This window comes from Rattus norvegicus, chromosome 11, assembly GCF_021556685.1.
Source record: "Rattus norvegicus strain SHRSP/BbbUtx chromosome 11, alternate assembly SHRSP_T2T, whole genome shotgun sequence".
NCBI classification, from domain to species: Eukaryota; Metazoa; Chordata; class Mammalia; order Rodentia; family Muridae; genus Rattus; species Rattus norvegicus.
The window spans coordinates 96,202,603-96,230,078 of record NC_141544.1 but is presented as its reverse complement, the minus strand read 5'-3'; the positions used below and the strand labels follow the sequence as shown (position 1 = coordinate 96,230,078).

Below are 27,476 nucleotides of genomic sequence, written 5' to 3'. Positions count from 1 at the left end.
CACGGCCTGGCTTTGACTTAGGTTCTTGCCTTAGATAGGGTTTTACTGCTGTGAACAGACACCATGACTCTCGTAAAAACATTCAGTTGGAACTGGCTTACAGGTTCAGAGGTTCAAACCATCATCATCAAGGTGGGAACTGAGAGTTCTACATCGTCTTCTGAAGGCTGTTATAAAGAGACTGACTTCCAGGCAGCTAGAATGAGGGTCTTAAAGCCCACGCCCACAGTGACACACCTATTCCAACAAGGCCACACCTCCTATTAGTGCCATTCCCTGGGCCAAGCATATTCAAACCATGTCCTGGATGCTGGCAATCTAAAGATAAAAAAAAAAAAAAAATCAGTAGAATTGACTCCTTCTGACATCTTTCCTTGGCTTATAGGTGGTGTCTCTCATGTCTTCATGGAGACTCCCTGTATCCTAATCTCTCCTTACAGTCTAGCAGTCAGTTGGCTAATAGACCATCCTGTAACCTCATTTAACTTTATGTCCAAATATAGCCATAATCCTTCGTACTGAAGGTAACACTATAGCATGGATTTGGGTGTGATAGAGTGGAGACACACTTTACAATGCCCAGCTTCCACAGACCACGGTAATTCTTTCTGCCTTTCTCTTCCTGTATCCCAAGGCAACCTCTGACCTGATTTTCCCACTGTAGGTTGGTTGTGGGTTGTAAACGTGTGAGCGAGTGCAGGAACCTTCAAAGGCCAGAGATGTCTGATCCCTTGAGGGCTAGAGTTCAAAAAGCTTGTAAGCTATCTGACATGAGTGCTGGGAATTGAACCTCAGTCCTTCAGAAGAACAGTATGTGCTTTTAGTCACTGGTCAATCTCTCCAGCCCCCAGCGTTGTTATTTTGAGTGTTGTGCTATTTACTGAGTGAATGTAGTTTGTTCATGTTTACTGTGGGTGACAGCAGCATGTGGAGAGCTCATATTTTGTTTATCTACTCACCTGCATGTGGGCATTTGTTTAAATGCGTTGTGACTGTTCTGTGTGTGTGTGTGTGTGTGTGTGTGTGTGTGTGTGTGTGTGTGTGTGTGTGCGTGTGTGTGCATTGTATGCCTGGTGGGCGTTTGTTTAAATGCGTTGTGACTGTTCTGTGTGTGTGTGTGTGTGTGTGTGTGTGTGTGTGTGTGTGTGTGTGTGCATTGTATGCCTGGTGGGCATTTGTTTAAATGCGTTGTGACTGTTCTATCTCTGTGTGTGTGTGTGTGTGTGTGTGTGTGTGTGTGTGTGTGTGTGTGTGTGCATTGTATGCCTGGTGCCTGTGTCCACTTAGGCTAGAAGATGTTGGATTCCCTGGAACTGGAGTTACAGATGGGTGTGAACTGCCATGTGGGTGCTGGGAACCAAACCTCTGGGAAAGCAGCCAGTGCCCTCATCTTTGTTGTCAACATTGGTGTTATGAACGTGTGTGTCTGTGTCTGTGTGGCTTTATCTCCAAATATAGTCATATTCTTTGGTACCGAGGGTTGTGAGTAACTTATGAATTTTAGCAGGAAGGCTACAGTTCAGTTCATTACTCTTCCCAGTTTCCTTTCCCCTTGTTTGGGTTTCTATGGGACAGGTTCTGATGTGGCCCTGGATGACCTAAAACTTGCTATATAGCTGAGTCTGGCCTTGAACTCCTGATCTTTTGCCTCAGCTTCCCACGTGCTTGGATTATAGATGTGCATGAAATTCTCTAGGGAAACTGGAGCAGCTCTCTCTCTCTCTCTCTCTCTCTCTCTCTCTCTCTCTCTCTCTCTCTCTCTTCCCCTCACTCCCTCCCTCCCTCCCTCCCTCTCTCCGCCCCCCCCCCCCCACCTCTCTCTGCGGAAGACCTGGACTTGGTTCCCAGCATCTGTCAGGCCACTCCCAACTGCCTGTAACTCTAGTCACAGGGGATTCAGTACCCTCTTCTAGCCATGAGGTGCACACACTGCTGGCTCAGATGTGGGGGTGCATGGCTCCAATCCTGGCACTCAAGAAGCAGGCAGATCTGGGGTTGGGGATTTAACTCAGTGGTAGAGTGCTTGCCTAGCAAGCGCAAGGCCCTGGGTTCGGTCCTCAGCTCCAAAAAAAAAAAGAATTCAAATAAAGATAAAAATAAAATTGTTTTAAGACAGAGTCCAATTATGTGGCCCAGGTGGACCTCAGATTCTCAATCCTTCCGCCCACACCTCTGAAGTACTCAGGTTACAGGCGATCACCTCATTGTTTTGTTTTGGTTTTTATCCTTCTCTCATGCATTACATTCTGGCTGCAGTTTCCCCTCCCCTCCCCCAGCCTCCCCCACGCTACCCGTGCCCTACAGTTTTTACTGTGCAATTTTTTGGCTTGTTTCCTATTGCCATGCTAAAGCATTCTAACCAAAAGCCACTTGGGGAGGAAAGGTTTTAATTGGCCTGCACTTCAATGACACAGACCATCCGTCCTTGAGGAAAGTAGGGCAGGAGGTCAAGGCAGGAACCTGGAGGCAGGAAGTGGGACAGAGCCATTGAGGAGTGCTGCTTACTGGCTGGCTCCCTCTGGCCTGCTCAGCTAAGTTTCTTTTATAAGAAACCACAAGACGACCTGGCTAGGGATGGCACCGCCCACGGTGGTCCGGACTCTTCCATATCAATTACAAATCAAGAAAATACCCTCACAGACTTGTGAAAATATCCTACAGGCCAGTCCGATGGAGGCACTTTCTGAATTGAGGTTCCCTCTTCCCAGCTTTTATTAAACTGACAAGAACTAACCAGCATAATTGACCCTTTGTCACCCTCATACAGGAAGATATCACTGTCAAATCACAAACTTTCCTTTCTGTTTATCTCCACATTATGTTATGTGATATTATGTTAATATCACAGTGTCAAAGTCAATACAATGTTAAAAGCTCCAGTCTTTAAAAATGTCAATACTTTAAAAGTTCAAGTCCTCTTTTAAGATCTAATAGTTCTTGGAAAGTTCAAAGTCTTTCAACATCAGGCTCCTATAAAATAAAAAAGTTACATTCTTATTCCAAGAGGGAGGGACCAGGGCACGGTTACAATTAGATCAAAGCAAAACCAACATCCAGCAGTATAAATCAAACCCTGTAACTCATTGTCCAAGGTCTGGGGCTCACTCAGGATCGCTGGGCTCTAAAGGGCTTAAGCACTTCCACCTCTCCAGCTCTGCCCTCCACACACACAGGCCTTCTGGTAGGCTCGCAACATGCAATGGCTTTTCCAACCTGAAGCTTCAAACAGACACTGCTACAGTCCTCCCAAAACAGCATGGTCAGGTCCCCACAGCAATAGCTCACAGTCCTCATATTGAATTCTGTTTCCTGTTTGCTTTCTGCTGCTATAAAACATTCCAATCAAAAGGAACTTGGGGGCTGGAGAGATGGCTCGGTGGTTAAGAGCACTGACTGCTTTTCCAGAGGTCCTGAGTTCAAATCCCAGCAACCACATGGTGACTCACAGCCATCTGTAATGGGATCTGATGCCCTCTTCTGGCGTGTCTGACAGCTACAGTGTACTCATATATAATAAATGAGTCTTTTTAAAAAAAATAAAAGGAACTTGGAGGAAAAGGCTTTATTTGGCTTACACTTCCATGTCGCTGTCTGTCTTTAGGGAAGCAGGGCCAGAGCTCAAGGCAGGAACCTGGAGGCAGGAACTGAATGAAGCAGAGGCTGCTGAGAAGGGCTGCTTACTGGATTGCTCCCCTGGGCCTGCTCACTTTGCTTTTTTTTTTTTTCTCTTTTTCTTTTTCTTTCAAAGATTTATTTATTTATTTTATATGAGTCCATTGTAGCTGTATTCAGACAGCTTCAGAAGAGGGCATCAGATCTCATTACAGATGGTTGTGAGCTTCTGTGTGGTTGCTGGGAATTGAACTCAGGACCTCTGGAAGAGCAGTCAGATCTAACCACTGAGCCATCTCTCCAGCCCCCACTTTACTTCTTAATATACTCCAGAACCGTTATGGGTGGCCCAACTCACAGTGGGTTGGTTCTTCCCACAGCAATCATTAATGGAAAAAACATCCCACAGACTGGCTGTCTTAGTTGGGGTTTTATTGCAGTGAAGAGACACCATGACCAAGGCAACTCTTATGAAGACAGTGTTTAATTGGGGCTGGCTTACAGTTTTCAGAGGTTCAATCCATTATTATCATCAGGGTGGGAAGCATGGCAGCTTGCAGGCAGACATGGAGTTGGAGAGGTAGCCCAGAGTTGATCCGCAGGCAGCAAGGAGGAGACTGTGTGCGTGGCTTGAGCATATGTGAGACCTCAAAGCCCACCCCACAGTGACACACTTCCTCCAACAAAGCCACACTTCCTAATAATGCATAACCGCCATCATTTAGATAATTTTCATCTCCACCTGGGTACCTCTCATTATTGTTACTATTATTGTAGTTATTATTATTATTACTCATTAGTAATCACCCTCCCCAGTTTTTCATCCCATCTCTTCCCTGAGCCTTGTACCCACTACTTTCTGTCTTAGTGGCTTTGCTGCTTCTCCTTACTTCATATCAATGGGACCCTGTGATCTTTGCCGTTTCTTTCACTTGTTGGGGCATCATCCATGGTCATTCATGATACATCGTGTCTCAAGACTTTCCTTTTTATGCTGAGTAATGTCATACATTCCCTTCAACCCCAATTCCCCACCTCAGCTCTGCCTGACAGGTGTTCCGTGTGTGTCGCAGCCACTCTGTCAGTGGCTGACATCGTGTGCTATAAGTCTAGACTTGGTTGCTTGCCCTGAACATCCAACAGTCGGTGGGAGCAGGAACTCTGGCAGTGGGGCATCCTAGCACTGCCTCAGTGTGGGGCGTGAACACTGGAGTCTTCAAAGAGGCTGCAGGCCTCCTGCCTGCAGGCAGCGAGCTGGGTGGGTCCCAGGAAGGGCTGGTGCAAAGCTGGTGGGCAGCTGCGTGGGTGTAGGGAAGGAACCAGGACACCCTCCTGCCTCTGTGCTCAGGGACTGGACAGGACCCCTACCTCCTGGGTCTCATAGGCTCCTGGGAAGCTCTGTGCCAGTTTCCTGCTGTGCTCACCTGCAGATGTCCTTGTCATTTCAGCGGCTCAGCTGGGAAGGAAGGTGGCTGTGGCTGACTATGTGGAACCCTCTCCCCGAGGTAGGCAGCCCAGACAGGAGCCATGACTCCTAGGGGGAAGGTAGGAGAGTAGGGACATGGGACGCAGCTCACGTTCAGCTTACACTGAAGTCATACACTCATAGTCCCACAGAGTGTCCCGCTCAACATACAAACATTTCTACAACATTGTTATTTTAAAATGATGGCGAGATGGCTCAGTGGTCAAGAGCACTGGCTGCTCCTCCAGAGGACTGAGATTTGATTTCCACCTGATGGCTCATGGCTATAACTTCAGTCCCAGAGGATCTGACACTCTCTTCTGGCCCCCGTGAGCACTGCACATATGTGGCTTACACACATATATGTACACAAAACACTCATACAGAAAAATAATAAAATGTTAAAAAAATTTTAATTAAAAAATTTATTTTATGTACATTGTTGTTTTGCTTGTGTGTGTGTGAGGGAATCAGATCCCCTGAACAGGAGTTAAAGACCGCTGTGAGCTGCCTTGTGGGTGCTGGGAATTGAACCTGGGTCCTCTGGAAGAGGAACTAGTGCTCTTAACCGCTGAGCCATTGCTCCAGCATCTCAATTTTTAAGAAAACGACTCTGAGTATAGACACAGGGAGCAAATCCACATGGGAAGGCTCACTGGGGCTGAGTTCAAGTCACACAATAGAAGGTCCCTAAGGCATTCTGAGCCTGTAAAATGAAAGCCTCTGGTACTCCCTACATGGGGATTCAAATCCACCCCTACCAGGGCCTGGGTGACTTGGTAACAGAATACTTCCCTAGCGTATGCAAAGGCTTGGGTTCTGACCCCTGCAACACAAGTACACATGCATAGACACACGTACGTGTACACACATATATATCCATACACACATATATATGCTTTTTCTGATATTCCAGGCACCAAATGGGGCCTTGGTGGCACCTGTGTCAACGTGGGCTGCATACCCAAGAAGCTGATGCATCAGGCCGCACTGCTGGGGGGCATGATCAGAGATGCTCAGCACTACGGCTGGGAGGTGGCCCAGCCTGTCCAGCACAACTGGTAAGGAGCCCTTGCTGTGGGGTCCCCTTGAGAGGAGAGATTTGCTCTCTGCCACTCATCTGCAACTGTGAGCTTTTCTACCTGGCCTCTTTGTTCCCCAAAATAATGACTCTGAGACTTCATATATATGAATAAAAGCCCTGACTTGCTCCCTGACTTAACTACCTGTAAGTCCCACCACTTAGCTAGTTACTTCTCTTCAGGTTTAGGAGAGTCTGGGTGAATCTCCCTTCCCCCACCTACTGGAAGTCCCACCTCCTATTTCCTGTCTCAGTTCATTGGCCATAGGCTTTTTTTATTGACAGGTGATGCTTCTGTACAGTTCACAAGAGATTTTTCTTTACTCTCATCCCAGGGAACATCTCTAGTCCTGGCTCAGCTGGGCCAGCTTGCCATACACTTCTGGTGACGAAGGTGGAGCATGCTAAATTCCTTGGGGAAAAGAGAGAGCCCAGGATTCCATAGCCCCAAACCCCAGTCAGAGATAGGCAGCCATGGAGGACGAGTGTCAGACTTTAGTCCCTTCAACATGTCTGCAAAATGGGTATGGTGGTGCACACTTTTCCAGATTCAGAAGGCTGAGAAAGGAGGATCTGAAGCTTGAGGCCAGCCTGGGCTACTTAGAGAAACCTTGCCTCCCTCCAAAAAATAAAGTTTCCACACCTCAACTTCCTGATAGTCATGGGGTACATGGTTTTTTCTCACTGCCTCAATGAACGCTGCAGGCAACTCCGCTGCTGTGGGTTTCATGTTTTTTTTTGTGTGTGTCAACAGGAAGGCAATGGCCGAAGCCGTGCAAAACCATGTGAAGTCCTTGAACTGGGGTCATCGTGTCCAACTGCAGGACAGGTATCGAAACTCTCAGTACCCAGTGGCCATGTGATGTGGCACAGGCACCACCTTCCTAGCCTTCTTGTGGTCATTCTGTACCCCTGGTAGTAATTACACGAGAGTTCTCATGGGGATGCCACAGAAGCCTGGAACTGACAGTAAAGGAGGGGTGTGCTGGCTGAATGTTTGGAGCTGGCGAGAGAGTGAGAGGCAGGAGAGGCCTCAGGCCTGAGGCTGTGAATGGAACTGGGTGGGTTGATGAGCAGTGACAGGCTGGCCACCCTGGAGCAAGCCACTGTGTCCCTTCACAGTTTAGAGCATGGAGCCTGGTGAGCCCCAAGTCAGGCAGCAAAGGATCTGAGGGGCAGGTATTTCTGCTCATGTGCTCCTGCATGTATGTCTGTGTCCCACCCGTGTGCCTGGTGCCTACAAAGGGATGTTGGGTCCCCAGGAACTGGAATGACAGGTGGTTGTGAGCCACCTTACGGGTGCTGGGACTTAAACCCAGTGCTCTGGAAGAACAGCCAGTGAGTGCTTTTAACCACTGAAGAGGTCCAGTGTGGCATGCTCACTATGTGTCTGTGTTACTAAGACTCTTTCTTGATTGCCAAGATAAGTGAAAGCCGGACCAGAGAGGGAGGGAGAGGGACCCGGACACTGACTACCGCTGCTACTATGTGGCCTTTGAGATGGGAGGATGGGTCACTGCTTACCACATGCCTGTTACACCGTGCCACAGCCTCACCATGCCTGCTCTCCTGGCCTCCTCTGTGCTTAAGTATATTTGGTAGGCACTTCAGTTCCCATGGGACTTCCTCTTGGAGGCCTGGTTCCCTCCCTCTGCCAGACACAGCTTGGGCTTTCTGGATGTACCAAGCATGGCTCTATCCCTATTTTGACATCTGTGGTTGCCATGTCTCAGGGACCCGAGTGACAGGCAAGGTGTTCTGGCTTCCAGTGTGCTTTCCCACTTACTTGTCCCAGTCTGGCCGCAGGCAGCTGGCCCTGGGCTGGAGCTGTTTCTTCTTTCTTGCTCATTAAAAGATCTTTACATGTGTTTGTTTATGTTGTGTATGTGTGCTGCCCAGCTCCAACTCTGCCTCCCAGCAGCCCGCATGGCCCTACCTGTCTAACCAGCCCCGGAGGCTGAGTCTGCAGAGGAAGTGTTTGAAGAATCTTAATTTTAGAGACAGGCATGGTGGTGGTGCATACCTGTAATCCTGGTTTACAGGCTCTGTGGAGGTGGGGGCCGGAAGATCAGGGGTTCAGAGTCATCCTTGGCCACATAGTGACTGTGCCAACTGGACACAAGGTAGAGCCATTTGAGAGGAAGGAACATTGATTGGCATTGCCCTCATAAGATTGGGCGTAGGCGTCTTTTTCTCTTCTTTTTCTTGCCCCTTCCTCTTGTCTCATTCCCCCATTAAATCTCACCACATGGGAAAAAAAAAAAAAAAAAAAAAAAAGATTGGGCGTAGGCAAGCCTGTAGGGCATTTTCTTAATCGGTGTTTGACAGGGGAGGGCTCAGCCCATTGTGGGTGGTGGCATATACCTTTAGTCCCAACCCTTGGGAGGTGTATCTGTGAGTTCAAGGCCAGCTTGGTCTACATAGTGAAGCCAGGGCTATAAAGAAACCCTGTCTCGAAACAACAGCAACCAAAACAAAACAAAAAACATCAAAAAACCAAACAAGAGAGTAACCTGAGCAAGCCACAGGAGCACGCCGGTACTCAGCACCTGTGCGTGGTCAGTGCATCAACTCCTGCCTCTGAGTTCTCGCCCCGACTCTCTTCAGTGATAAACAGTGATGGGAAAGTGTAGGGAAAATAAGTCCTTTCCTGCCCAAGTTGCTTTTGGTCACGGTGTTTCTTCAGGAATAGAAACTCTAACTTAGGGGTTTGAGGCCTGGAAAACACGAGACCCTGTCTCAGAAAAGAAAAGAGAAAAGACAATCTTATCTTTATGTTGCAGGAAAGTCAAGTACTTTAACATCAAAGCCAGCTTTGTCAACGAGCACACAGTTCACGGTGTCGACAAAGCCGGGAAGGTGGTAAGTGTCCATCAGCCTGCCTCTCAGGGTTCCTGTGGCACCCGATTCCAGTTTTGTTTGACCTGGGTGTTGATCTGGTGTTAACAGCTGCCTTTGAAGTCACACTTCTTCAGAGTTATTCAACAGCTGGATGCAGTCGCCAAGCCGGAGAGCCCAGCACTGGGAAGGCAGAAACAGAATCTTGAGTCCTAGACCAGTCCTGGGCTATATAGTGGGACCATGTCTCCTCAACAGAGGCACATGTACACACATGGAAACAGATACATGCACGCACAGGCATGTGCACACACACAGACACATGTATGCACAGGCACATGCATGTACACACAAATACACACATGCATGCACACACAGACACATACAGACGAGCATAAACATGCACACAGACTTGTGCACACACAGATATGTGCAAAGACACGTGCAGACATATATACACACACAGACTCAGACATAGATTGAATAGAGGTGGGGGTGCAGTTTAGTGGCAGACTTGTGCACACAGACTTGCGCACACAGACCTGTGTACGGACACATGCAGACAGACACACACATACAGACGCAGACATAGATTGAATAGAGGTGGGGTGCAGTTTAGTGGCAGACTTGTGTACACACAGACTTGTGCACGGACACATGCAGACAGACATACACACACAGACGCAGACATAGACTGAATAGAGGTGGGGTGCAGTTTAGTGGCCTCCCTAACCTGAGCTAGATCAGTCTTTAGCTACACGCACCCCTTATTAAGCAGTTCAAATGCCACAGCTGGCCGTCCTGCAGTTTGGGGTGAGAGTCACTCCCTTCCTGCAGTGTTTGTGGGGCTCTGAGAAGGCAGTATTTGCAAAGGCCTTATACACTGTGGAGTGTCTGGAGCCGGAACACCTCACTACCCCTTCTGCCTGGCCCTCCTGTTGAGTGGACGTTGTGAGATCCCTGCTCTGTGACTTATGACATACGGGTAGAACGTCCCGCTACAGTAGAAACTGCCACCCCAGCTACCACAGGCATCTGAGCTCCTTGGCAGTCGACCATTCACTGTTTGACTATGATTCTGTTTATCCCCAGACTCAGCTTTCAGCCAAGCACATAGTCATCGCTACAGGAGGACGGCCGAAGTACCCCACACAGGTAAGTGGCTTGCTGTACCCTCATTCCTCTGCACTTTGCCATTTTCAGGCCTCCCTGAATCTATGCCACAGGGTGGTGGCTCAGGGCCACTGCACAATGCGGGCTCCCGGGCCGTGTCCTCTCTCCTCCCTCAGTGTTTAGCTGTGTTGTCCAGGCTGCTTCCGATCATCTGGGGTCCATGTTTGTCCACCTCAGCCTCCCAAGTTAGCTGTGACTGAAATGTGTGGTGGGTGTCACACCTGGCCTCCATTGCCAGTTGCTTTCCTAACTTCAGAACGCCAGGGCCTTAATCCAGTCTTACCCTTCGCCTTCCTCTGTCCCCCTCACCAGAAATTAATTCTTTTTGGGGGGCACAATGCTTCAATACATTTTTAGTGGTTCTTCCCATTCCTTCCATCTCTAGATCCTTTTCAGAAATTCCAAGCTGGTTCTTTGCTACAACTTCCTGGTTTCTAGATTCCAGGGGCCTCATACAAGTGCATATGACATACGTGCTTGGTGTTGGTTTATTTTATCAGCATAATGTGCTCAGTGTTTAACCCTACATGTATCAGAGTCTTCTTTTTTAAGACTGCATACTATTCCATTTTATGCAAACACTGCCTTTTGTTAATCCGCCTGGCCCTCCTCAAATGCCTCAGTTGCTTCCTCTTTGTAGCTGTCATGAATCATGATGTGCTGTGAGCACCCGTGTGAAAGGTCTTTCTGGAGTTTGTTTGAGCTTCTCTTGGGTATTTATTAAGAACAGAACAAGGTCATTAGCTCATTTGGCTTAATCTTTTGAGAGATCACTAGCTTGTTTTCCAGTGAGGCCATATTTATCCCCCTGCAACTGTATCTAGAAGTCAGTTTCTTATTTCCTCCCATACCTCAGGCTTTTGGTTGAAAGCAGAATATTTCAAGTATTATTACGTATGACTCCCCACTGGGATCTACCCATTGCTACGGTGACTTCTCTGAGCTGGTTTTGTGAAACCTTTCTTTTTCGTCATGTGTGGTCACTGGAGTCTATCTAGGCCTCTTATTGCCGGCGAAGGACTGCAGGGGTTTCCTTTAAAATCAGGAGCCACACAGTCTTTGCCTGCCTGTAGGAGCCATTAGTCCATACTGCGTTCTTTCTGCATGACTGCATCGTAGCTCTGATCAAGAGGATGGGACTTCTGCCCCTGCCTTCCTGGGCAGGCTGCATGCTTGAGAAAGAGCCCAGCACCAGACATAACGTGCAGTCACCTCCCATCCCCAGAGACACAACCTGAAGATAGATATCCAACATGGAAGCTCGCTCGTCCTGGGACTGAGTTATTTCTGCCAAATGGAGGCTGCTTTTTCAGGCAATGGCAGTCTTATTGCATGAGTCCTCTCTTCCTCCATAGGTCAAAGGAGCCCTGGAACACGGAATCACAAGTGATGACATCTTCTGGCTGAAGGAGTCCCCTGGGAAAACGTAAGGCCTGGGGTATGTTGTGCTGGTGTATCTGCTTTCTTCTCCTACTGGAGCCATAAGGCCATTCTCTAACAGAAGGAATGGCAGCCCTTTGCAGACCCTTTGCAGGGCTGTACGTTCCCCGTGTGCCATGACTATCTCGGAGGGTAGTGAGTGTTACAGAGTCAGCTGTTCATGACACAGGGCAGTGGCTGTCAGCCCTGGTATAGCAAATCATCTCCTCTCCTGTCTGCTTTGTGCATTGAGCATGCTCTAAGCTATGGCCAAGTGTGGAGGTGAGAACACGTGTGCTAAATGTGCCAGCCTGCCCAGAGGATACTGGATGCGGCCAGCTCCAGTTGTGTCGTGCAGACTTTCTGCTTGTAAGGACCAGAGTGGCCACAAGAGGGCGGCAGAGGCTTGCTTGATAGCTGTTCATCGCCTTGTGCATTTCCAAGCAAACTAGTGGGAAACAGTAACAGTGGTGGACTGGCGTGTGCACTTGAGTGTGCACGGGTACACATATGTATACTTGTAAATATGTGCATACATGTAGGTATAAATGGTGTGCATGTTGGAGTGTGAGGATTTGATGTGTATGGACTTATTTCAGAGAGTACAGAGCCCCAATTTCTATGTGTTAGAGCGGGTGAAAGACACTGCCCCCTACACCCATGGTACTTGGGATTGAACCTAGGGCTTCGCTAATGCTAGGCAAGCACTCTGTCTTGGACTCTATATTCCCAGCTCCAAGCCCCTTTTTGTTGTTGTTGTCTCAAGACAGGGTCTCTGTATAGATCTGAGTGCCCTGGGGTTTGCTATGCAAACCACACTGACCTCAAACTCACAGAGCTTCACCTGCCTCTGTCTCCCAGGCTCGAAGATTAAAGGTGTAGGTGCCTCATCCTGCCTAGCTGTCAGGATCCTTAAAAGCAAGCAAAACTGAACAAACAGAAAAGCAAAAGAAAACCAAACACTTATTATTGCGTGTAGGCGTGACCATGGTGTGTGTGTGTGTGTCTGTGTGTGTGTGTGTGTGTGTGTGTGTGTGTGTGCGCGCGCGCGCGCGTGCACGTGCTCATGTGCTCACCCACGTGCACGTGCTCATGTGCTCACCCACGTGCACAATGCATTTGTGACAGTCAGTTCTGCACACCAGTGCTTGTGCCCTTGCACTGGGCCAGCTCATCTGGCCCACATTGTTTGTCTGTCTGTTTAGTGTAGGGTTGTGCATATGGAGGCCGGAGGACAACTTACAGGAGTCGATGTTCTTCTACCCTGTGGGTTCAGAGGTCAAGATCAGGCTGTCCAGCTGGTCGTTAGCACCTTTTCCTGTTGAGCTGTGCCATTGCCCAGCTTCTGTCCTCTGAGGCAAACGCTCACAGAACTTACACCAGCTTTGAACTCACAGTGTGAGCTTCTGATCCCTCTGTCTGTACAACTGGTCTCTGCAGTTACAGGCACGCTCCTGGCTGCTTTTTCCTTAAAAACAACAACAGCGGAGCATTTCTTTTATTGCTTTATTTATCTATACATACACACATACACTTATGGTATGTCACATGTACAAGTTAGAGGACAACCTTCAAAAACCGATCTGTCCTTCCACCATGTGGGCTCTGGGTATGGAACGTGGGCATCAGGCCTGCAGCATGTGCTTCACTTGTCAGCCAGCTGCCCGGCCCTTCCTGCGTTTTTATGGCCGACACATAGTGCATCTCACATCTTGTTTACCTGCTCATCCACGGTCAGCCAGTGTGAATGGCGTTGCTGTGAAGGATACACAGATGTCTACCTGACTTTTGCTCTCCACTCTCTTGAGCGTGACAGTGAAATTGTTGGTCTGGAAGGGGATTATGTTTATCAGACTTCCTACAGGTGGTATCCCCACGGGTGGTGTCCACGGGTGGTACACCAGGGTCCATGTCGCTGCATGTTCACATTTGAAGAGCAATGACCTTAGATGGTTTATATATACCTAATAAGGAAGTCTCTCCTAAAAGCAGAAAAGTGGAGTCTAAGGGACTTCGCTGACAGGCTGGCTGCAACCTGTTCCTTGTGTGCTGCTGCCGGTCTCCCCTCCTTCCCACAACTGGGCACTGGCAACTTTTTTTCTTTTAAGATTTATTTATTTATTGTATATAAGTACACTGTAGCTGTCTTCAGACACACCAGAAGAGGGCATCGGATCTCATTACAGATGGTTGTGAGCCACCATGTGATTGCTGGGAATTGAACTCGGGACCTCTGGAAGAGCAGTCAGTGCTCTCAACCTCTGAGCCATCTCTGCAGCCCAAGCTTTTTTTTTTTCTTAAGATGCAGAATGGACTGTCCTTCTTCTCATTCCCAATGTGTGACCATAACCGTGACCCACAGTTCCTCCCTCACCCTGACTCATGATAACGTCTACTGGATCACCAGACTGTGATCTGCCTTGTTTGTTTTCTGAGACAGGTTTTCTCTGTGTAGCTCTGGCTGTCCTGGAACTCACTCTGTAGACCAGGCTGTCCTCTGCCTCTTGAGTTCTGGGATTAAAGGTGTGTGAAACCACTGCCACTACGATTTACCTTTTGTAAAAAGATTATTTATCTGTATGAGTATTTTGTCTGTCTGTCCTTCTTTCTGTTTGTTATTACTGCATAATACCTGATACCCATGGAGGTCATGAGAGGGCATCAGGTCACCTGGAACTGGATTTATGGGTGGTTGTGAGCCACCCTATGGGTGCAGGGACTGCAACCCCAGTCCTCTGCAAGAGCAGCCAGTGCTCTAAAGCACTGAGCCATCTCTCCAGCCCCTGCCTTTTGTCTTCTGACTTTTTTGAATACGTATTTATCTAGGTTTTTAAAATTACTTTTATTATTTTACAGTCCAGTCATTACCCTCTCCCAGTTTTATGCATTCATTTTTAGACAGCCTCAGAATGGAGCCTAGCTGGTCTGAAACTCACTAAGCTGCCCAGGTTGACCTCAAACTTGTAATCTTCCTGCCTCGGCTAACCAAGTATGTAGCACCACTACCCCTATTTCTCAGATTCTTCTTATTTTTTAAATTTATTTTCAGAGCTGAGGACCAAACCCAGGCCCTTACACATCCTATGAAATGCTCTACGAGGCATTCCCACCCAAAGTTTTAATTTTTATGTCAGTAATTAGCACTGTCTTTTATGCCATAATAATTTCTAGGTGTGGAAAGATACGGACTTCGCCCAGGGCTTAGTACCAGGAAACAGGTCTCTCCTACTGAGCCCCAGTTCCAGCCCCTTGTCTGTTTTTCTAGCTTTGTCTGTCTGCTACGTTGAACACACTTTGATTCCACGGGTCATCTTTTTGTGTATTTCCTGGCCTCCTCCGAAACTCAGAGTGGCTCTGTGTGGATAACCTTGTGGTCCTTGGCCTTGTATCTGGCTGGGTGCCCCTCCCCCCATCTCTTCTTTATCTTCCAGCTGGTTCAAATATCAGAGATGGCCCTGTGTTGCACACCATAAAGATTCTTTGTAACTTATAGATGTACAAATGGTTTCTTTCCCCTTCAGATGTAACCTAACTCTCTCTTTGCTCTTAATGGCTTTTAGATTTATGACATGTTCAGAAGGGCCTGTCCCACCTCCAGCATGGTTTTCGGTTTGGTTTGGTTTTTAGTCACCTCTGGCTGGATGTTTTTTTATGTTTGGGGCCTGGTCGCCTTGCCTGTGGAGTGGGATTGCTACAGTGCCTGCGTACCCCACTGCCTGTCTGCAAACAGTGCTGTTCTTCATAGCTGCTAAGCCTGCCTCACTCCCTCTCTGTTTCCTTTGCCCTGGTTCTTTGGGTGCCTCTTATTCCCTTGCCTTCCCATAATGCTCTGTGCTGGACCCGACATGAGCAACACTGGAGCTGCAGTGACCCTGGGAGCAAGCTCTCCCTGCCTCTCTCTTGTCTAGCCTGGGCCCCTTCCTGGGCTCAAGTTGTTATGTGTCTGAAGGCCATGTCTCCAAAGACCAGAATTCTCCCGAGTTCTAGTCAGAACCATTTCTGGGAAGCTGACCCAGTGCTATGCAACAGTGTAGCCCAGCAAGAGAGCACCCCCCAACTCCCATCCCCAGTAGCCTAGGGGTGGGACCTCTCCCCTGTGACTCTTTGCGGGGGGAACAGGACAGCCAGCTCAGCTGGTAAGATATGACCGTAGATATTTTAGTCAGGAACAAAACTGCAATGCTTATTTTCTTCAGAAAAAATTTTTTTCTTAGAGTTTTTTTTTAAGCTCCTTCGTGTAGATGGAATCTAGGTATGTTATTGTTTAAGAAAAAAGTGTTGTGGTGCATCAGTCACCCGTTTAGTTCTGAGCATGATTTATGTGAGGAAATGGTTTTTTTTTTTTTTTTTTTTTTTTAAATTAAGCTGGAGATCTATCCCTGTAGGATGCTTCTGTGAAAATGCGGCTTTGTCCAGGCTGCTAATGCAAGTTGTAACAGTGCGGCAGGGAGGCAGTGTTTACATGTTACATTCCTCTGTGCAGTCAAAATAAGCCTGCAGGGTCTACAGTAGCATTTCTGTATTTTATCAGCTTGGGCTGGGGCAGAGGGGGAGGCCCTGCTCACACTTGGAGGGGCTGTTTCTGCTAGATTTATTTGCCTTATAAATATCCCCTGTGTTTATTTTAACTCGCCTTTAAAATGGAGCTGAAACTAATATGGATCCCAGGGCTGTCCCTATGGCCCCAGGGTGCCTTCCAGAGCCGGGTGACACTTTGACATGGCTCATCTAGGAGGCCAGGTCAGCGGCCGAGGGTGCATGGCACCTCTGGGCCTGGGCCTGCAGTGGGCACTGTCTGCTGAACAACGTTTGCTGAGGAAGAACCATCTATGTGGTCTAGACCCAGATCCTTGGCGGGGTACACAGAACATTCAGGATGTTTTTTCTGTTGTTGACCTGGCAGGGGCAGCAGCCAGGACTTATTTTCCAATGCGTGTATATGGGGAGTGGTGATAAACACCGGCTAGTCATGAGGGGAGCTGAGCTCAGCACGGTGACTATACCCGTCTGGGCTCCCAGGATTGCCTCCCACTGCCTTTGCCCCTGCGCATCAAATGAGGGGTCCCGTTCCTCCTTAGATGACATCTGGGTCTCAGAGAACCCAGGGCTGGCCAAATGGCAGAGATGAGGCACCTATGTCTGAGCCCTGTCTATAGGGGACATGGTTAAGCCTTCACCCTGCAGCTGGGTGCTGGCCAGGCTGCCACACCTGTTAGCTGATGGAGCACCCGGCTAGAACCAGGATGCTAGCAACTTCCTAGTGAGAACCCCTGAGCCTGCAGAGGTGACTTCAGACTCCTCGTCCTATCTTAGAGGGGCTGAGATTGAGCAGTATGGAACTCAGGGTAGGACTGCAAGTTGGTACTTGCCCAGTCTTGGTCACCCAGCCACCAGTGTGTGCCTGGCCTGCCTTTTCAGTTGCTCTTTGACTGCCAACATCCATAACAGGTTGGAGGAGGGAGTCAGGAGCTAGAGAGGCCAGAACACAGGGCCCCTTTGGGGAAAGAGAGGAAAGAGACAATGGAAGGTGACTGGTGTCCTGCAGAAAACCTGTTCCCCTGATATAGCAAGGCCCAAGCAATGGGAGGATGGAGGTGAAAAAATGGGCTTGCTCCTAACCCTGCTTTAAGGAGGTTGGACTTGGCATTGGCATTCATGGGCTTGAACTGGCTATGTAGTGACAAGGAAGTAGCAAGAGCTAGCCCTGCCTCTAACCCTGGAGCTCAGGCTGTCTTCCCGCATCCCCACCTCCCCGTACCCCCAGGAATCCTCTGGGCTCCACAGAACCAGGGCCCCACAGTCACCTTCTTCCACACCCCCTTGCCTCCAGCAGGCTGACCAGTGGGGGCTCTTGCTAGGCTCACTGTTTCTGGGCACCCAGGGCAGGTGAAGAAGCTGCAGTGAGGGAGCCCCTGGCTTAGCAGCCTCTCCCATGCTGGGCCTGAGATGCTGTCCCCCGGTACTTCTTCCTGATGTCCCTTCACACTGCTTCAGGCCCCCAAAAGGCTTATTATAGCACTTGGGGCTAACCTCTCCCACTGCTGTTTGTCCCATTCAGAGTGTCCCGGCTACTCACCACACTGCCCATGACTGTGTACTCCCATGTGCCCATGCCAACGTGAAGCTTTCTGTCTCTGGGCACTATGAAGCCGAGATGGTGTTTTGTATTTTGAGACAGGGTCTCTAGTGCAGTCTGGAAGCTGCTGTGCAGCCTGAGGCGGCCTCAATTGCATGACAACCCCCACCCCACCCTGTCTCACTTTCCTGAGTGAGCGTGAGTCAGCGTGCCCCACTAGAGAGTGTTTTATAATGGGCTGATTTAATGCTGTCGTCAGAGTTGGTCATGAAAGTAGCTTTGCTCTGACCCTCATAAAGTCAGGAAGCTGCCCAGGGTACTGTGTCCATTTTCCTCTCATGCTAAGCACAGGAGATGGGAAGGCATATTTTATCTAGAAGAGCCACAAGAGTCGTGGTTGTATAGTAGTCTCATTTTCTGCTCAGTCTGTTTCCATTTCGTGTGATAGTCTGGTGTAGCAGAAGGGAGAGCAGCTATCAGCCTAGGACTTGATTCTCAGCTTTTCTGCTTGTTTGCCTGTGTGGGGCAAGGACCTTGGGTAGCTTCCACTACTCAGGGTTTGGTGGGGGCGGGGGTGGGGGTTGTCAGGCCCCCAAGGGTTGGGTGCTGCTGGCAGGTCGAGGCAGGTCGGGAGCCCGCTCCACCAGGATCCAGGACTGTGGTGTCTCCTCTGTCTCCTCTGTGCTGCTTCCGTGGAGCTCTGAGGCTTGACTGGCACTTCCTGGACTGGTAGTGCTACCAAGAGGCCAGGTGCTCTTGTGAGACTGTCACTTGTGTGGCTGTGCCTCCTGGAGAGAAGATTAGGGTCCTCCAGGCTGAGAGGCAGACTGTAAGCCTAGCTTCACAGGTCCGTGTCTGCTTCCTCCTGCTTTCAATTCTGACAAGCAAGCCACCCTGTGATTAGACTAATCTCATGGTACTCATGCACCCATGGAGAATGCTGGCACAGTAAAAGGCACAGAGACACCACACACACACACACACACACACACACACACACACACACACACACACACACGGTTCAAGGCTACCAGAGTGCGGGATGGTGACTACTGGTTGAACAAAGATCTGTGCGCTGGTTTTTAAATGTGGTGTTAAGTCCCGGACTTCCAAACAGCCTTCCAAACTGCCATCACTGCTGTCTCCCAGGCTGCAGATGCACTGGTCACTGTGCCTCTGAGGCTGGTCCTGGAGAGTGTGGCCAGTCGGGGCCAACCTACAGCTGCCAGCCTCTCTCTGGGACTGACTCGGGATCCAGAAGCTTCAGTTTTGTCTCTGCTTTTGTTCCAGTGGTGTTTGTTTGTTTGTTTTTCAGGATAAGGTCAGGGCTGGCTTTAGACTATGTAGCTCAAGTCGGCCTTGAACTTACGATCCTCCTATCTCCACTTCCAAAGGGCTGGGATTATTGACATGCGTGGCCATCTCTAGAACCTCAGTCCTCTGAGTTCTTGTGTTCATCTTTCAAAGAATAAGCATTCCCATTAATTGGTCAATTAGAGGGAGAGGTGGAGTAAGAAAACCAGTGCTGACCATCATCATAGCTCATAAAACAAATGGCCCAAGGTCACTGTCCATTCAAGCAAGATGTGCGCTTTTGTAGAGGCCTTAGCACACTCTCAAGACTCCCCCACCCCCAGGAATGTGCCTGCCTATGGGTGTCTGTCTTTCCTGTGAGTGCTCTAGTGTTCACAATTTGGACTTGGTGGCCTGAGGGCTGGGGGCACCTGGGAAATGGTGCCCCACCTTCTGTTATGGGGCCACCTCAGAAGGAGGTCCACGGTGCTCATGGGTCTCTGCTGGAGCAGATGGTGATCCCTGGCTGCCGGCCCACCCATCTCCTACACCCAGCCTGCTTTGTGGGAGGCTGGGAGGCACACGTGGACTGCAGAAACACGAGAATCAGATCCAGGAGACTGCTTGCTTCATGCTCAGCAGTGTGGTGGGAGGGCCTAGGATTGGGGGTTGGGGGATACAGCTAGCTTGGGGGAGTCTGAAGGGAGCTTGAGATAAATAGAGAGGCCCAGTCATCAACAGAAGGGTTACACTGATGTCGCCCCACTGGGCTAGAGTCTCCGTGGTTTGTCGGGAGGGGTGGGCTGGGTACTGCTTGTTAGGGGATTGAGAGAAGGGGCACTGCTTGTTGGATGCTCACAGACTTTCTTACCATCCGTCCTACAGGTGAGACAAGATGATCAAAGCAGCTCCATTCTGTTTGCATCTCAAATAACTCGTAGTTTCATATCTTAAGTGGCTCAGAGCTCTCACTGTATACATCAAATGCAAAAGTGTTAGGCTTTATACTTTGGGAAGCACCTCTCCTGCAGACATGCTGCACCTGTGTGGGCGTGTGCAGGGGGTGTTTTCAGGGGCCTAGAAAGCACGTCTGCTTTTCCCGCCTGCTGGGGATCCCAGGACCCCTGTCCACATCCATCGCATGCTGAGTAGTATTGTATGACCAGCTGGGACCATCTTGTACTCAGCCAGTAAGTGTGGTTCTGTCCCCAGCTCCCGTGCAGAGCCGCATGCCAGATGGTTCCCGCAGGGCACCTGCACAAGTATTCTGAGGGATCCGCCGCTTTTTGAAATGGAATTATATCATTAGTACTTGCCAGGATTAGTACTGACATCAGGCTTATCCGTCCTTACATCACCTGCTCTTGTTCAAAGACTGAAGGGTGATCTGACGAGCCCACCCACGTGCAGTCGCCCTGGCTGGGAACCCTCTGTTCCTCAGTCCTTTTGCATGAGTGTGCACATATGTGCCTGTGTGTTTGCATGGGTGTGCACATGAGAGGATGTGGACAGGTGTGTGTGACTACATGTCTATGCCAGTGTGTTTATAGTGTGTATTTGCATACAAATGACTTTTCATGCTTGCATTTTCCTGTATGTGTGTACACATGTGCATGTGTGTGTGAATGCATGTACATGTATGTGGAGTGTGGAGCCAGCCACAAGAGAGCATTAAAATGACTATTTCCAGTGGGTCGCAGTGTCATGTCCTGGCTCTGGCAGGAAGGCAGGGGGATGATCCATTGGCCTTGGGCCTAGGCGTTGTAGGCTTAGGCAGACAGTCATGGGCCCTGGTCATAGTTGCTGCTTCCCATAAGCCACTGTCCCCATTCTGGTCCTCTTGGTGCCCTGGGTCATGCCTGCTTCTATCCTGGCCCAAGAGGTTCTGAGGAGCCTCAGACAAGACTCACCTGTGGTCAGAGAGAAACCCGTGCTTCTGAGGGACGTCGCTCAACATGTCTGCCAGGGCCTGGAGCTGCCTTGACTTTTCACAAGCCACTGACCATGCACCCTTCAGCACCAGGCGATTTGCTGGTTCAGTTGACTGTTTGTTGTGTTCTGTTCCATAGCTGTAGTGATTGGGAAGTGTTTGCTCCCACTCTGACTGGCTCGGGAGTACCTGGTAGGAAGCCTGCAGAGCTCGTCTTTGTCCCAGCCGCGGAACAACAGCTTGTGGCCTTGCTGGTACTCACTTAGCGTGCTTTCTGCTGCTTTTCTCTGCAGGTTGGTGGTTGGAGCCAGTTGTATCCTTTGCCAAAGTGCAGGTGGCCATCGTCAGGAAGGGTGCTTAGCCCCTCTCCCATTTTCCCTCCCAGATACTCTGTTTTCCTGTGTGGGGACTCAGCTGGACCTGTTAGGAGGGGTTTGGGCTCAGGGAACGATTTGAGTCTGACCTTTGAAGGCTGCTGCTTCCTGAGCCTCACACTAAGCCTGCTGAGGCAGCTGGAGAGGGCTGCAAGGCAGTCAGGAAGGCCATGATGAGCATGTCCCTGGAGAGCAGCCCTGATCTGACCTCACTCCTGCGGGAGAAGCAGTCAGATCAGGAAGGGTCAAGAGGGGAACTCTGAGGGGCTCAGGGTCAGGACAGGATGTGGGAGGGAAGATGAAAGCCCTCACTGGAGTCTCAGGCTGACATAGGAGCACAGGCCACAGGCAGTGTTCTGTGGCTCTACACAAGGCTCTTCTCCTTGGGTCTGGCCACTGAATCTCCACCCTCTCTCCTGGCGGTTGAGACGAAACACCAGAGCCAGATGGAAGCCCCGTGGAGGCATAAACTATCTGGCCTGTGGGTACTGTTGGGAGAGCTTGAAGCTGGGGCTGTCAGCTTATGCACTTGAGACCTGGGGTTAGGGAATCCCTGCAGCTTTCTTCAGAGGCCTCTGATGGTGCTGAGCAGGAACATGGGACCCTGGGCTGTGAGAGCAGGGGCCAGGGTCTTCTGCCCTTCTGCTCCCTCTCACGTCAGTCAGTACGCCTTAGCCTGCTGCTGCAGATGTGGCCCTGGAGTGTGCCGGCTTCCTCACTGGTATTGGCCTGGATACCACGGTCATGATGCGCAGCGTGCCCCTCCGAGGCTTTGACCAGGTAGTACTTGCCCCCAGCAGGTGTGGCTATGGCCTTGGGGAGAGGCCTCGATCCTCAGAAGCAGTTCCTTAAAGCCAGGCATCTCGGCACCAGCCTATAGTTCTGGCACTTGAGAGGCTGAGGCAGGAGGGTCATCTGAGCCTGAGAATGAAGCCGACCTGAGCAGTGTTTCAGGCCCCGTTCCCCAAATAAGCCATTCCTTAAAACCTAAGTTTGAGTTATCACTGAGATGTCAAATATTCCGTGTCCTCTACCAAAGACACTTCAACCCCAAGTCATGTTAAGTTCCGGTGACAGAAGCCTAGAAAGTCACCTGAAGATACAATGAACTGGACCCATGGTCTCATGACCCCTGGCCCCATCACCCTCCCCCACAAATGTCTTTCTATCTCGTGTGGCTTCATCCTAAAGCTGGGCCACCATAGCTGAGGGTGTGCATACCAAGCCCCTCTACAGGGACACAACATCTGGAGAATCTGAGCATCCAGGGGATATGCTGGCAGCCAACAGGGTGCAGATGTAAAGGGGTCTATAGAGACGGGGGCTCAGGCCACGTGGGAACAGACCCTCTGGGCACCGAACAGCCTCGTAGACGCCCCTAGAGACCTGTATGTCTGAGTCCCTCAGGCATCTGCTGGCGTGTAGAGTGCCAGGCAGCCCCTTGCTTGGACAAGCTGAGATGTGCCTCTGATATAAAGGGCTCCTCCTACATGTAGTCCAGCATGCACCACCTTGCGTAGGCAGATGTCACAGGATTTAAATGGTGATTATTATGCCCTTTAAGAAGTTGTGTCTAGTCCCTGCTGTTGGCCTGGGAACTGGCCTCAGCTGCAGCTGGGCTGGGGAGACATGGGGCCCCTGGACAAAGAGGTGAATGCGACACCTTTGCCAACCCCCAATCCGGGCCTGCACTGCTGTCTCTGCATTTCTTGGGAATAAGAATCTTCTGACAGCGCCCCCCACACACACACACCATCCCTCCCCCATCCACTTCCTGATGGCAGTGAGCTGGTGTTGGTGACAGTCAGTGGGGACTGGGCGGGAAGTGGATCCCATGAGCCTGAGAGGAGGCTGAAGGCTGAATTTGTCCTCACATTGCTCCTAGGGTCTGACCTGGGAGCCAGGAGGAAACTGAGGGCTTCTCTGACTTGGCAAGGGGACCCGGAGGTGGGGTAGTGGGCACCCCACCTTCTTCTCTGTGCAGAACCCTTTTGGAGCCCTACCAAGGCATTGAGAGCAAGGCGGAAGTTAGGGCCTCTCGGTGTCTGTTGCCAGTAGTGACTTAGTCCTCATGGTGTCTCTTCGTGCTTTGCAGCAAATGGCGTCTTTGGTCACAGAGCACATGGAGTCTCATGGCACCCGGTTCCTGAAAGGCTGTGTCCCCTCCCTCATCAGAAAACTCCCGACTAACCAACTGCAGGTCACTTGGGAGGATCTCGCTTCTGGCAAGGAGGACGTGGGCACCTTTGACACTGTCCTGTGGGCCATAGGTAAGGATGCGGCGAGCCACTCATACATGGTCTCTAGCTCAAGGAAACCATATGTCCTTCACCTTCCTACCCTTTACCTCTCGGATCCTCCATTCTGCTGGCTGCTCAGGTTAACCACGGTCTGGTACACTTTGCAGACCACACTACCCACACCTGGCTGTCCCGGGCACACTGTCTTTCTATTTCTTTCCCCATTGCTATATGATATTCTAGAAATGCAAATCATAAAAGAGATTTGTTGGGGCCATCATTTAGCAAAGGTGTGTGAGGCCTTCCATAGCCTTCACAGATTGTTTATACGGCTTCAGTATAAAACCTAGAGATTCCTCTAGGGCTCAAACCTTGATAGATTTATCTTTAATGAATTAGATGTTTGCTTTATTGGCATTTTAAATTCAAGCTAGTTTTCTCTGTTCACTTTGAGGCAGTGTCTCACATAGCGCAGGATAACCTCACTCTCCATATGTACCCAAAGATGACCTTGAACTCCAGATCTTCCTGTCTCTGCTTTCCAAGTACTGGGATCATAGGTGTGTAACGCCCCAGCTGTTTTAAGCCGCTGTTTTCCTCATAAAAATGATATGTGGAGGGGTGCAGAGACTTTCAGTTGGTACAGTGCTTCCTGCTTAAGTACGAGTTTGCTTCCCAGAACCCAAACTAAGAAGCTACATTGGTGGAACCTCCTTGTAATACCAGAACTGGGCAAGCAGAAAAGGCGGGTCCCTGGGGCTGGCTGGCCAGATGGCCTGCTCTGTTCAGTGAGCGCCAGTATGCCTCAAAGAAAAAGGTGGGCAGCCCATGAGGAGTGACACCTGAGGTAGATAGCTGACCTTCACACTTATGTACACATGCATGTATACCTGCACACACAAACACATACACAGAGGCATACCTACACACACACACACACACACACACACACTTATACATCTGCACACATACACATGCATACCCAATACACATGTTTTCTTTTTTTTTGGAGCTGGGGACCGAACCCAGGGCCTTGCGCTTGCTAGGCAAGTGCTCTACCACTGAGCCAAATCCCCAACCCCACATGTTTTCATAGGAACCCATAATGACATATTTTTAAGTTTTATAAAGTGTGGTCACACATAACATAAAACGTTCTATTTTAATGACTTGGTACCTAGCTCAGTGGCACTAAGGGCATTCACACTACTGTGCAGCCACCACCACCATCTGTTTGCAGAGCATTGCCCCACTCCGAAGCCCCTTACTTACCGAGCGCTAGCTAGCTCCTCCTGACCGGGCCTATCTTTCCCAGACACCACTTTCTATCTTAATTTGATGACTCCAGGAACTCATAAGTGGACTCGTACAGCATTTATCCTTTTGTTCCTGGCCTGAGTCACTTATCATAATGTCCTCAAGGTTTATCCATGTGCTAGCATGTGTCATAATTTCCTTCCTCTTCAAGGCTGAACAGTTTTGTTTATCTATCCAGCTGCTGATGGACATGCAGGCTGCTGTCACCTTTTGGTTATTGTCAGTGATACTGTAGTGAACACAAGTGTCCACAGGCCAGCTGTACTGATACAGGGCAGAGCACACGTGCCTTGGCTGTCACGCCAGAGCATGCCTAGCGTGTCCCAGGCCCAGGGCTTCTCACCAGCACACGTGCCTGGCTGTCACGCCAGGCCAGAGCCCTGCTCTCATCCTTTTCCTTTCCATGAGTGGTAGGCACAGTGTTTCGTGGGTAAAGGCCTAGCAGGTGAGGCTGTTTACTCAGCTGCCGCTGACTTTACTAGATAAATGGGCTCCCTAGATGGACTCCACTAGGGAGAAAGAGGGGGTAGCTAGGTTTATGCCTCTGGGGCCTGAATCTAGTGATGAAGGTTATAGAGGCTCAACCAGAGGCCAGTGGGGAGGAGAGAGAGCCAAGAGTCCTGTCACGGGCATGCTGGGAGACTAGGGCACTGTGGCCAGGGTGAGCGGGGTCTGCAGGAAGCACCATGGTCCTCATTGGTGAGGGTGACATTCGCAGACCGCATTCCCGTGTGAGCATCCCTGCCTGCCTTGGTGAGTACATTCTAGTTTGGGCTTCTAGTTTTCCTAGCTTCCTCATGAACTTGCATGTTGTCACCGGGAATGCCTGGAACAATAGAAACTGATCTCACTGCCTTGTCCCAGAATGTCTGGGTCTTTGGGGTCTGCCTCATGTGAACCAGGGCTCAGAACCAGATCACCTCAGATGCCTCGATCGGCCCCATCTCAATGAGGCGGGTGGTCTCCAGTTGTGCCAGGGGGTCTCCAGGGGTTGCTCAGGGCACTGTAGGCCCCAGTCTTGGTCTTTGGGCTGTGTCACAGAACAATATGCTTCTGGATAAACTTTTTCCTCAGTTGTTCAAATGCATAGAAATCAGAATGAAAGCCAGGCAGCAGTGGTGCACTAGGAAGACAGAGCCAACCAGATCTGTGTGAGTCTGAGGCCACCCTGGTCTACAGACTGAGTTCCAGGACAGCCAGGGCTACCTGGTAAAACCCTGTCTCAATAAAAGGAAAAAGGAAATGGGGTTGAATCCAGAGGAGATGAACCAGTGGGTCATACCAAGACACAGGAGAGGGGTGTGGTGAGGATCTGAGTGCCCCGGCATCTCCTTGGCCAAAGTGACCACTCACCAAAGACGATGTTCTTAGTTACATTGTAAAAATTAATCTTTAAATAAGTTCATTATGTACAGTATAAAAGATTAGGTGACATTTTAGACCTTAGAGTGTCTGCTTTGTCTTAAACCTCTGTCTCATGTTTTGTTTGTTTGTTTGTGTTTTGAGATAGGATTTCTCTGTGTAGTCCTGGCTGTCCTAGAACTCACAGAGATCCTTCTGCCTCTGCCTCCCGAGTGCTGAGACTAAAAGTGTGCACACTAGTGCACCACCACTGCCTGGCTGTTAGACCTTTCTAAGTGGTGAGGAGACAGCTTGGGTCTTGCCCCACCCCTATGTTCTGTGTACCTCCCTGAGGGCACACAAAACCCAGTCTTGTCTTCGTTGTTTTGCTTGTTCGATTTGGTTTGTGAGACAGGGCCTCTCTACATACGCATAGTCCAGGCTGATTTGAACTCACAGTGTAGCCCAAACTAGCCTGAAACTTGCAGTCTTCCTGCTTCAGTCTCCAAAGTGCTGAACCCACCGGTGATTCACCATGCCACCCCGTGTCCTGTTGGACCGTGTAGCCAGATGCTGTTGGACAGCTAGAGCTCGTAGAATCTGTGCCTTTGGAAAGCCCAGGTCCCCTGGCTTCCAGGGGGTTCCATCAGGCAGAGCCTCTGTCCCTCCCCTGCTGCGAATCTGTTCTTTCTGTATGTGTCCCCCAGACAGGCTGCAGGGGTGATTGATGCTGTGGGTAGAAGCTTTTCGAAGCCCTTGGCCTCTGACCCTTCTTCCCCAGGGCTGTGGCAGTGGCGGCAGCGGTTTCTGGCACGCCTTCTGGGTGGTGGGGCTGGCGCTTGGGCATGTGCAGACTTCACCACCCCCATCTGAGCCAGGTTTTGTAAACATTCAGGAACCACTTCCCATTTGAACAACTGGGAATATTTCTTGCTGCTTGTACTGATAAGCCTCTAACGAAGCATTATTTCTGCTTGCTTGTAAGATGATGCACTCTGGGAGTTCAAATAAAACGGGGTGGGCCGGGGGTGCTGCATGGCTGGTACCTCAGACAGTCTCTGTGGATTGTGCTTTCCACCCAAGCAAGCAGCTGGTTCTTTCCCAACAAGCTGCACTTTGAGGGACGTTTAATAAAAGGGATGGACGCCCTTCCAGCCTTGCATGACATCCATGGACAGAAGGCCCCAGCACCTCATCTCACACCTGACCAGGCCGGTGTTCCATAGTTGGTGAGAATGTGAGGTTGCAGGCCTGGCAAAGTTGGTGCTGCACTCTGGAAGCCAAGAGGGACAGGCAGCCTTTTCCTCCACACAGCCT

At 50.0% G+C, this 27,476-nt stretch overlaps 1 protein-coding gene across 1 annotated transcript in view; it reads left to right on the top strand.

The window, feature by feature from the left end:
• Txnrd2 (thioredoxin reductase 2) overlaps positions 1 to 27,476 on the top strand; it is a 48,042-nt gene that overhangs the window by 2,997 nt on the left and 17,569 nt on the right. Inside the window, exons 3-11 of the mRNA NM_022584.3 lie at positions 5,061 to 5,117; positions 5,994 to 6,138; positions 6,913 to 6,987; positions 8,942 to 9,020; positions 10,089 to 10,151; positions 11,525 to 11,595; positions 21,181 to 21,200; positions 21,950 to 22,041; positions 23,357 to 23,531. Coding sequence (NP_072106.1) covers positions 5,061 to 5,117; positions 5,994 to 6,138; positions 6,913 to 6,987; positions 8,942 to 9,020; positions 10,089 to 10,151; positions 11,525 to 11,595; positions 21,181 to 21,200; positions 21,950 to 22,041; positions 23,357 to 23,531 — 777 coding nt within the window. The remainder of the gene's footprint in view (positions 1 to 5,060; positions 5,118 to 5,993; positions 6,139 to 6,912; positions 6,988 to 8,941; positions 9,021 to 10,088; positions 10,152 to 11,524; positions 11,596 to 21,180; positions 21,201 to 21,949; positions 22,042 to 23,356; positions 23,532 to 27,476) is intronic.